The sequence below is a fragment of the Myotis lucifugus genome, unplaced genomic scaffold (genome assembly GCF_000147115.1).
Source record: "Myotis lucifugus unplaced genomic scaffold, Myoluc2.0 scaffold_46, whole genome shotgun sequence".
NCBI lineage: Eukaryota > Metazoa > Chordata > Mammalia > Chiroptera > Vespertilionidae > Myotis > Myotis lucifugus.
In genome coordinates, this window is record NW_005871094.1 from 594,175 (window position 1) to 606,325 (window position 12,151).

Here is a 12,151-nt window from a genome sequence, read left to right on the forward strand (position 1 = left end):
TTTCTACACATTAAAATATGGGGCCTCTAGTCCTTTCATTTTACATTTTAGATCCAAAGGCTAAGAGACGTTAAATGAGTTGCCCAAGGTGTTCTATACAACTTTGTACTGTCTGAAATTCAAGTGTACTGATTTCCAATTTTGTATTGTTTTAAGATCTCTTTTATATTTTTACTTTTGTTTTTCCCCTAATATTTACTAAATCTCTCCAAGAGCTTTATATTAAATATTCAGTTAAATCAACCTCAAAAACCTCAATGGTATCAGGAAGGCTACTGGGCATTGTGATGCAATACATGATCTTTGCTCTGAATAACCATGCAGTTATCTTAAGAAAAGATCACGGAGAACTTCATAGAGGAGGTGGCTTTTATGCTGCCTCTTAAAGATAGGTGGGATCTAGATCAGTGGAGCAGAGAGGAAATAATAGGCAGGAGATAGGCGTGAGCAAGGGTATGGGGCCCAAAATTATATTCATGGGATTATGAGACTAGCTTGACTATAGTGGAAGATTTATGCAGGGTGTATGTAGGATAGGAGTATGTGTTTGCTAAGGCCTAGCTGGCAGGGCATTTTTTATACATGTGAACTTTATCATTTTAAGCAACAGAGTAATAGAGGAAAAATTATATTTTAGAAGGAAACAACTAGCAAGAGTGTGTAGGATAACCTGGTGGTATCGGATTTTGGAAGACTGGAGATAGACCAGTTAGGAAAATCAGAAGATAATACCACTTTGCAGGGAAAATGTAAGTTTCCTTTACTAAACTTTAAAAATATTTTTGTTATGGAAAATTTTAAGCAAGTGAAGAGAGAGAGAGAAGATTATAATGAACTAGAGGCCCAGTGCACGAAATTCATGCACTCAGGAGGGGATCCCTCAACCCGGCCTAGAGCGGTCCTAACCTGGCAGTCGGACATCCTTAGTGCTGTCCTAGCTGCTGTGGAGGCAAGAGAAGCTCCCGCCACTGTGCTTTTGGCTGAGTGGTGCTCCCCCTGTGGGAGCACACTAACCACCAGGGGACAGCTCCTGTGTTGAGCATCTGCTCCCTGGTGGTCAGTGTGCGTCAGCAACCGGTCGTTCCAGCAGTCAGTCAATTTGCATATTAGCCTTTTATTATTTTTAAATGGCCAGTGCCTGTCATGGCAGTTCCTGCATTGAGAGTCTGCCCCCTGGTGGTCAGTACGCATCATAGCTACCAGTTAGACAGACACTTAGCCTTTTCTATATGTAGACTCTTCTGCAGCATGAACTTTTCTACCATTATTGTTTCATATATTCCTGTACCACACCATAATTTATTTTCCTTAATCATTTTTTTCTATTTTGAGATTCACAGGCAGTCGTAAGAAATAATACAGAGAGATTCTGTATACCCTTTACAAATCTCCCCCATTGTGATTTCTTGCAGAATCACAGTACAGTATATCAGAACCAGATGTTACCATTGACTTAGTCAAGATACAGAACAGCTGCCACAAGTATCCCTCATGCTCCCTTTTCATAACCACATCCATTTCTCTCCTGATCCCACCCCATCTACTCTGTCTTCCTGAAAATGGAAGTTTCCCCCCTTTTTTCTTTTACTGGGGTATCTTAAAGCAAGTCTTAGGATATCATTTAATCTGTAAACACTTCATTTTGCTTCTCTAAAATATAACATTTTAGAAAGACAACCACATTTTGTCACCCACCAAAATTAATAATTCCTTAAAATAGTTTCTGATTGTCTATTTTATATATATAAATTGTCTATATATATAGTTTGTTTGTTAATCCTCACATGAAGACATTTTTTTCATTGCTTTTCAAAGAAAGTCAAAGGTAGGGGAGAGATAGAGATAGATAGAGAAAGAGAGAGATAGAGAGAAACATCATCGATGTGAGACACATATTGATTGGTTGCCTCTTGCATGCACCCTGGCTGAAGGCTGGGAGCAAACCTGCAACCCAGGTTCATGCCCTTGACCAGGAATTGGACCTGCAGCCCTTTGGTGCAGGGGTGGGGTGGGTGGGTTTGTGTTACACTCTAACCACTGAGAACACAGGCCAGGGCTGAAAATTTTTTTTTCACAGTTATCTTTTTCAAATCAAGATCCAGAGGTCACAGGTGCTTTTTTGGTGACATATTGTAAGTCTCTTTTAATCTGTAACAATTCCCTCTTTTATTTTTCATGCCATTTATTGAATAAATTGGATCACTGTATCTGTGAAATTTCTCAGATTTTTATTTTTGTTGATTGTATCCTTATATTGTTTTAAAATGATTTCACAGAAGGCCCCTATTTCTTGTAAAATAATACTTAAACTTAATTAGATTCAGGTTTAATTCAGGGGTGATGATATGTATTTCTGTCATGTTGCTAACTTTTAGTGATGTGAAGGTTGACCAGTAAGTTCAGGAACTGTCATCCTAATTCATCTGTCATAAAGTTGTCCATCAGCCTTTCACCTATTGTTTTATCTAATAAGTATTATTACCTATGTTATCATTTCATTAGGGTTGCCAAAGGGTGACTTCCCAATTTTTACTCTTCATTTTTTTGGCTATGATTTTCCTATAAAGAGACTGTTCCCTTATTACCAGCATTACAAATGCTTGAGTATTTGCCTTTATTTGTAAATTTTCAGAAGAAATAATAAGTTATCATGTTAGCAACTTTTATTACGTGGCCAAGAGTGGTGATGGTTGTGGTGGTTGTCTTGCAGAGTATAATTTTGAATTATGAACCTATATCATTGTGTGACATATATATGGCATATAATGTGTTTTAATTCACTGGCATCATTATTATTCTTATATTCATATTGTTCCATATTTGACCAATTAGGACCTCTTCCAGGTGACTCCTGTCTCCATATTTTATGAGCCATGAAGTTTTTGCTAGCTTCCTTGGTTTCAGGAATCACATCATGTGCCAGGATTATCTTGTGCGTTTCCTGTTCATACCTGTGATCAGCCATTTCTCTAAGGAGCTCTGGTTACTTTTAATGGGAGATGTTATTTACAGTTCACTATCTGGATGCAATAATCCAATTTTTTTTATTACATACCTTTTTATTGTCTTCTAGGATTCAGGATATTATAATAAGAATTAGGAGAGCTAACATTTATATGTTCAGAAACATTTACTTTATATTCACTATCTCATTCTATCTTCACAGTACCCTATGAGGCCGGTATCTTGTTATTCCTACTTTATAGCTGAGGAAGTGAGAAACAGAGAAGTCAAATTTCCTGGGTCCATAGATAGTAAATACTTTGAAGTGGCATTTGATCCCAGGAATTCTGATTCTGGAAATCAAGTTCTTTGTGATGTGCCATGCCATTCACTGTTTTACTCTATAGCAACCCTTCCTGAATCTGATATTTTTAAAAATTGGGGTAGTCCCTCTTCTTTAGTTAATTGATTAAATTTAGTACTTTAATCAATTAACTAAATTCTATGTAATAGCTAATGGATGATGAGCTTGGGCAGTAATAAAGTAATGGTAAAGAGCTCTAGTTTATGAGTCAGATGACCCATCAGCGGTTCTCAACCTGTGGGTTGCGACCCCTGAAAATACATCCTGCATATCAGACATTACATTACGATTCATAACAGTAGCAAAATTACAGTTATTAAATAGCAACGAAAATAATTTTATGGTTGGGGATCACCACAACATGAGGAACTGTATTAAAGGGTCGCGACATTAGGAAGGTTGAGAACCACTGACCTAGATTCATAACCTTGCTCTGGTACTTAATAACCTGTATAATCGCAGACAACTTAAACCCTTCTGTTTCACCTTCTCATCTGCAAAATGATACTAGTACCTAATGCATAGGGTTTTCATGAGGACTAATGAGCTAAAAAACAAAAAAGATAAAGTGCATAGACTGGCACCTGGCTCATTGTAAACACTCAATAGATGTTAGCTCTTGTTTTCCTTCTTGTTGACTTGTAGGAGTACAGGGTATCAAGCAAAGCTGTGCATCAACAGATGAAAACGTTGGAAAGTCTCACAGGGGTCAGGACAGAAGTTATTGATCCCTGACCCATGTATTGCAATGAAAGGGGATGGAAAGAACATGAGGTGTCTAATGGAGAGGGCAGAAAGAGACAGAACAGGGGCCACAGCCTGCCGTCTACTGTGCTCCCAAGTGCACCTTAAACTCCTACTGTAGCTGGTGTATTTTCCACTGCAGTGGGATTGCATGTTCATTAGCATGATGCCTGCCCCAGGGGAGACAGTCAAGTTCTATTCACTTACTGAATACAAGGACCCAAGAAGACTGAGTAAGCATTTACATCTAAATAGTGGAAGGAGACAGAAAGTCCTACAAAATAAGGAGAGAACTATGATAACACAGAATTTCATTATTTGAAATGGGAAGAAATACAGGGTAGTCACGGATGTTAAAAAACAACAACAATAAGGATTGAGAAAAGTCCTTGTGTTTGGGACAAGATCATTGATGCCATCAAAACCACAGCTTATAGAGTGTGGGGCATGGGTTGCAACCGGTTAACAATGGTATGGAAATAGTAAGATTAGAAAATTTATTGGAGACATTGGGAAATGATGGAGAGAATTTGGAAGGTAGATGAACAACAGATCAAATATTTTTCCAATGTTTAGAATTTATTTTTTAACTTTATTTTTGTTGTTGACACTATTACAGATGTCTACAGCCCCCCCCCCCACTTTTGCCCACCTCCACCCAGTCCCTGTCTCTCCCTTCCCTCTGGCCATCACCACACTGCTGTCTTTGTTCATGGGTTATGACTATATGTTCTTTGGTTAATCCCTTCACCTTCTTTAATCAAGTCCCCCCTTTTCCACTCCCTTCTGACAGCTGTCTGTTTTTTAACACACACACACACACACACACACACACACACCTGTGTGTGTGTGTGTGTATATATGTATGTATATATTATATACATATATATGTCTACATTCTATGATTATGCTTAAAATATGATAAAGGAGAAGATAATCTTAATTGTGTTAAAGAAACATTTACTTCATTAACCACATTCAAAGATGCTGCTGTATGCAGTGATGAATATAGGTCCAAAGATGAATCAGATATTAATCTGAAAATAGACCCAACAATCTAAATCATTGGGCAGAATGTGGATTCTGGAAGAGGAATTTTGCCACATGTAATTTTTTTTTTAAAAGTGGACTTCTGATATCTGTGAATGTTTGCCTTCTTGATCAGTGTTCATTATTCAGGAGAGACACTCATAAGATGGTGAGAGGAAGGGACAAGACAGGTTGTCTAAATCAGCAGCCATGGCAGTGAGAGGCCTATACATTTAAGGCAGGGAATGCTAATTGCTACTGAAGATGCGGAATCAAGGTGGAAACATGAAGCAGGGTTAAGAAATTTCAGTTGTGGAGATCAGCATAGGTTATGTAAAAAAAGAAAAAGTCATTGTGCTTGGTCTTGAAGGATGCAGGGGTTGTTATTGGGAAGAGGGATGAGGAAGGACAATGCAAGTTGATAGAACATACTGACAACAACAGTAAGATGGATCATCATATAAAGTTAGTTTGATTTGTGACATTTGTGTCTAAACAAATAACTCCAGGGAGGAGGAGCCAAGGAAATCTACTTGAATATATAATGGCCAGGGAAAGTAGGTTGTAAAGAGGTGGGATTAAACCACATACTATCCTTCTCTGTTGAAAGATCCCTGGCTCCAAGGGGATTATTACTCCATGACCAGCTGTGCGGCTGGGAGTTGTGTGAAACCTTGATGGTAAGGGGAATGAGCGCTGCCTGGATGATGTGCTGAGTTTCATTACCAAATTATTTGGAGAGACCTAGGAGTTAAAATATGATAGAAGGCAGATGACTTTAAGGAATTAAAAGAAAATCATATTTTAAGAATCAAGCTTGAATCGGTTGGTGTGTTTACAGCCAAAGTTATATTTAATGTTACAGATGTCGGTGTTTCTTCTCTGTACTAAAAATGGTAGAGGATAATATTTTGACTGGATAAACAAGTTAAAGATGTTCAAATCCTAGTATAAATGCTTGGAGCTGAAGGAAAGACCTGTGTTACATGATTTTTTTTGTGGAAGACCAGAGGTGTGTGCTTTTAATAAATGACATTATTTTACACATAATGCTTTTAAAACTTACCTTTCCCAATGGAAAAACACACACACACACACACACAAAACAACAACCAAATTTTTGGAAAAAGCCCATCTTAGTACATATAGATTGAATGCATGTTTAATATATTAGTTTAGTTAGCCGACTCCCTACTGATCAATATTTATATTGTTTCCAATGGTCTACTTATAAAAATGCCACAATCAACTTCTTTTCTATCCTTGTATGGGCCTTCTTCATGTGAATCCTTTCTTATTCCTTATAATTGGATAACCTTCAAATGCTGTAGACTCACCACATTTAAGAGCAATGACCAACAATATCCATCAAAATTTCTGAAGCCATTTCCTTTGGTCAGTTCTAAAGGTTAGGTAATACTCGCTGTGATTTAGTCAAATACACCTGAGAAGCTGCTGAGACCCTATCCTTAACTTTGGAACATGTTTTCTCTGTTCTTCTGCCTGCCTGTTCTCAGGACTAGCTCTGTCCCAGGGGTGCAGCTGGAGCAGGGCAGAGTGAGAACACTCTTTAAGTGACAAAGTCCATGATTCTCCCTCCAATTATTCATCAGAGCTTTGTCTAGTAGTATATCATAGGGAAATACTTTATTTGGGATGAAGAAGTGGAATATCTTCTCTTTAGATTGTTATTATAACTGATTCTTTGCGATCCCATAACCTGGACCAATCCCTGAAGGATAGCAAAAGGTAGTTAAGTATAATTCACAGTTGAGTGATTCACCCATCGGCATTTCTTAGCAGTCCAGGAAGGAGTCAGACTATGATAAAGATTTTGTTGATAGGATTATTACTGCAGCAAGGTAAGACTTCCTGATACCTGGTATAAAAACAAAAAGCCTTTATGTTTTACTAGGACTTTAACAAAAGAGTGGGCACCGAATGTAGTGGGGCGAATCTGTTGGAATCAGAAGAATGCAAATATCCAAGTGAGAGCACAATGGTTCTCTGTTTTGATAGTGTTGAACTTGCCAAGTTCATCTTTGTATCACGGAGTTAGCTGCCCTCGATGACAGGGATGCTTTGTTTTAGAACACAGGACAAGTATTTAAAGGTTTCTTGAATATATCATTAACAATTCTACCCAATAACTTCTTGGTATAATTTTTGACATTCTTCACAAACATTCTTATTTAACTCTCACAACAATGCTGACCCAGCAGGATAAGCAGTGTTATGGATTAGCCAGATTAGATGGCTTGTCATGGCCAAAACACAACCCAAATCTGTCTTCGTATCCATCAGTTCCCTATATGCTGCCTTCTGAAAGAAGTCCTACATTGAGACAGAGACACATATTTACACAGGAGCCAGAGGAAGCCCGGGGAATTTTGAGGTGTGCTGTGAAATTCCATACTGCTTATCTTTTGCTATTTGACTATCCGTAGGGCTGTAAGCTTACACAGATCTCTCATAGAGGCGTCCAGGTACTGTAAGTCAACTACTGCTTGGTCTTTGCCCCTTGTTCTGTGAGATGAAGAAGGCCTCAGGTGCATTTGGCTCGGTGAGGCTCAGAAGCACTTGTATTTGCTACGTGTGTTAATAAAGGCTGTTTTGTGTGTGTGTTCCCTATCAGAATTGAGTTCCCTGCCTGCTCTGTTTTCAGACATCAAGCCTTATTTTGATGTGTTTTTCTAACTCTGTTTCCCAAACGTGTTTGATTGTCAGAATCACCTGAGGAGCTCTGATTTCTATGATCAGGCAAGCTTAGGAAACAACCTTAGCCTGATCCATTAGACCTTTCTCTCAGAGTTTAATTATTGAATCCTGTCAAGAACCAAGAACCATAGTGTGTTCCTGCAAGCACTTGGTGTGCGTCCTTCATTGCTCTCGGCAATAAAGGAAATGAAACAACAAAGAAGTTAGCAGACAGGCATTCAATTCCTAAGGATCCTTTCTAAAATCAGGAGAGACTCAGCAAGTGTTGTGCATTTGAATAATACTGACTCATTATTTCAACAATGATTTGAGTGCGTACTATGTGCCAGGCATTTGCGCTAGGTGCTGGGATATACAGCTGTGAACGAGGCAACTAACATTTTTGGAAGTCCTTATCATGGGATGGATACCAGGCTAACTGCTTCACATACTTTTTCTGATTTAAACTTCACAACTCTGCTTGAGGTAGGTATTATCACCTTCATTTTGAAATTAAGAAACTGTTACTTTGAAACTTTGAACGACTTGGCCAAAGTCTCAGATCCAGTAGCACCGATCTCGTGACATCCAGAATTAACACCCGGTCTGTCGGATTCCACAGCTCATGGTCCTTATCCCACAGATCTTCTGCTTTATCTCAGTATATGCGTCTCTTTACTCCTCCCTTTCTACTTCAAACCTGGCTACATGTTAGAATTGCCTGGGGAGCTTTTAGAAAGTACCTTTGCCTGAGCTTCACTCAAATAAATTAAATGAGAATATTTCCTGGGGCCATTTCGTAAAAGCTCTCCGGGTGAGGCCAATGTGCAGTGATGGTGGAGAACCACTCAGCATCACTAATTGACATCAAATAGACACGGATGTGGCCAGACCAATAGTTTCCAGCATCCATCTTGGGTCATTTGGTTGATTAAACGTTTAAAGGCTCCAAGTTATTTTTCTTTCCTTTTAGTTGAACTGAAAGTAGTAAAAAATATAGCAAATATTTTAATAAGGCAAAAGTTTCCCCAAAGAGCGACATGGTAATAGACCCATGTAAAGAAGAATTCAGAAACTTGGAGATCTCTTTGCAGGGGTAGCTAGTCTAGAGTGAGTGATGAGAAGTAACCTGGTCTCTGGATTTCTCTTTTCTGCTGAGAACCAGAGAACCTGAAAACTCTTATTCTGATGGGGGAACAAACTTTGAGACAATGGTGCTTCAAGAAAATTTCCTTTACCGTTGGTGAGAAAGGCATAAATCAACTTATTTTTCTCGAGGTCCAAGTGAAAGAAAAATAAAAGCTAAATAGTTTCCATCTTGCTGATTTGGATGTGTTAATATATGTACTCTAGACTAATTTTATTTGGGAAAAAATACTCTAAATGATAGAATAGATATCTAATTTTTTTCAAGCTGTTTGAAAACTCTTAATTGCTCAAGCAATGCATGTGTATATACTATATAAAATTTTAAGTTAAGAATTCTGTATTTCAGGCTTTCAGCACTCTGTTAACATCTGCAATGTGGTAGTAATGTCTTGCTTTGTGAAGATGGCAATCTAATTAATTATTGACTCCACTAATTAAATCTCATTTTGCTGGTCTTCAACAAATGAACTGTGACTGGCCTCCTAAGAGAAGTTCTTTTCCAAGCATATGTATCAAATATTAAGAGTAATCACAAAGTTGAAGTAATCACAAAGTTGTGGTCTATAAAACTCCTAGAAAGAGAAAGACAGGGAAAATAGATTTGGGGTCACTGTATTTCAACAAGTTGGAGGCACTTTTGTGAGAAGAAAAAAAATCAAGGCTCCAGGAGAGGGAAGACTTTTTTAAACTAATGGGTCTTTAAAGAAAGAAAGAATAATGACTGCTACTTTACTAACTTAAGGGTGAGTCTTATCTCTGCATTTTAAAACCTAGTCATCAATGCTGATAGGATAGTTGGATCATAAAGTTCCATTACAGATGAGTAAGTTATGACCATTACTTAGAAGAGTCATTACCCAGAACAAAGTAAACAGAGGAAAAAGAAAAACATGAAAAATGGCCTCCTTTTTTACATTTCCACATAGGTGATCTCCATACCAGGAGTTGAACTTGAACTTGGTTGGGCGGGAGACGGACCTGGTTGGGCGGGAGACTGGAGCCCCTCAGAGAATTTGGGATTCTTCCATTTTTACTGGGAGGGTTGGCAGGTATAACATGTGTTGTTATGTGAGTCCATGAGAGCCTCCAGGGTTCTAACTCCCTGCCTCTCCGTGTGGTGGGGAGTCAGTTGCTCACTCTGAAGCACTCGACTGATTTCTGTCTGTGGCTTACCCATGCACAGTGGCTTGGAAGTGTCAAAGCATGAGAAGCATGCAGTCCAACAGCATGTGCTGCCGTCACCTTCTACATGGTTCTGCATGGGAAAGCTCGGGGGCTGTCTGCCCCGAGCTCAGGTCTTCCCTTCTCTCCTCACAGAACTCGCTGAAGGCTTCCAATCGTAAGAAGAAGAGAACGAGCTTTAAAAGAAAAGCCAGTAAAAGGGGAACTGAAGTAAGTGTTTCAGGATCATGGTCCAGTGAAATCCATACTCCTTTCCATAGCCTGCCCAAGCTTGTTGTTTTGATAGATCTCCCACCACTCTTTTCTCCTTCACTGTACTCTAACATGTGGAATTCTTAGTATTTTAAAAAATATAACCTCTGCCACTTCACAGAGCATCTGCACTTGTCCAGGGAAGTGTTATCCCAAAGATGATAAAGAGCTAACACTTCTAGAATGTTTAGGGTATATAGAATAAAACCAAAAACATGACTCAATTCTCAGCAAATTATACCTTGAGAAACTTTCTTCTAAGCTTTACAGAGAGTGTCCTATTAAGAGTAACCCTATGAAACAAGTTGTACCTTGTGGGTTTTTTGTTTTTTGTTTGTTTTTTTGTTTTTTTTGCAAGGGTTGGGGTGGTGCTGGCGGTTTCTCCAATTGCTTTGGGGCTGCCTGTCAAGTCATGGATGTGCATCTCAGTTGTGCTGTTTTCTTCCTTCAGCAGGAAAACAAAGGTCGTCCTTTTGTGATAAAACCTATCTCTTCTCCTCTCATGAAACCCTTGCTTGTGTTTGTGAACCCCAAGAGTGGAGGCAACCAGGTGAGTCATTGTTGATGAGTTTAACTTGGAAGCTGCAATGCTTTCTTAAAAACACAATTCCTAACACCGCAGCGGTTCTCAACCTGTGGGTCGCGACCCCTTTGGGGGTCCAACGACCCTTTCACAGGGGTCGCCTAAGACCATCGGAAAACACATATATAATTACATATTGTTTTTGTGATTAATCACTATGCTTTAATTATGTTCAATTTGTAACAATGAAATTGGGGGTCACCACAACATGAGGAACTTGTATTAAAGGGTTGTGGCATTAGGAAGGTTGAGAACCACTGGGGTAAAAGAACACCACCTAGGGCCCCTAGCTTTAGAAGACAACCACTTTCTCAGGGACAAGGTTGGGGCACAAAACAAAGCTAATGTGGTTGACTCCATGATTTTGGCCACCTGAGCACCACATGCCCACTATGTCTCATGATGGCAGTCATTGTGTAAAATGCACTCGGGAAATCATGATCAGCTTTGTTTCTAGGGCATACAGACACTCACAGGTGATCCCTGCCTTTGAGTCCAGTAAAGTGGGAGCCCTCTCTGTATAAATAATTAATGCAGGGACTTCAGAGATGATCTGATGTTGCTTCCTATTTCACTAATTACAAAAGAGCTCAAGGAAGCTTAAGTGAATTTCCTAAGGACATCTTGTCTGTTAATGACATAAAAGGGGCAATGGGAAGAATAATTCAGACAACATTAATTACATGTGAGTTCTAAATTGAGTGGCTCAGACTACAAGTGCTACAGGTTTTAGAGGCAAGCAGTGACTTGGGAGTGATAAGGAAATGGTGTCATGGAAGTAGCTGAAACAGAAGATGGACATACTTAGTTAGGCAGAGGGGAGAGAGCTGGAACAGTGCCCTGCTCCTCTTTACTGTGGCAAATCCCTGTTTATCCTCTAAGGCTCAAGAGCACCTTTCTGATCCCTTTCTCAGACTTGACTGTGCTGTGCATTATGCCCCTGTAGCCCTGGGCACTCTGTCAATTGCAACATAAGCCTTCTCTGTAGGTTTATACATTGAAAGTACAGGCTTCATAATAAATACCAGGGGCTGTACCTTTGAACCTATGATTTCTAGTATATGGTATATACTAGTGAACAATAATTATGCAAGAATAAACAATATTAATGGGAGAACGGATGTCGTGATAAAATGATTTGTTTTGAGGACTGTATGGTGAGTGGAGCATGCATATTATTCAAATGTGTTAGGTAGAGATTAGAATGA

At 39.1% G+C, this 12,151-nt stretch overlaps 1 protein-coding gene across 3 annotated transcripts in view; it reads left to right on the forward strand.

Annotated features, from left to right (window-relative positions):
- Positions 1–12,151, forward strand: part of DGKI (diacylglycerol kinase iota) — a 383,824-nt gene that overhangs the window by 194,285 nt on the left and 177,388 nt on the right. For all 3 annotated transcript variants that reach the window (XM_023753493.1, XM_023753495.1, XM_023753494.1), the window contains 2 exons: positions 10,244–10,318; positions 10,812–10,910. In XM_023753493.1, the coding sequence (XP_023609261.1) occupies positions 10,244–10,318; positions 10,812–10,910 (174 nt within the window). The remainder of the gene's footprint in view (positions 1–10,243; positions 10,319–10,811; positions 10,911–12,151) is intronic.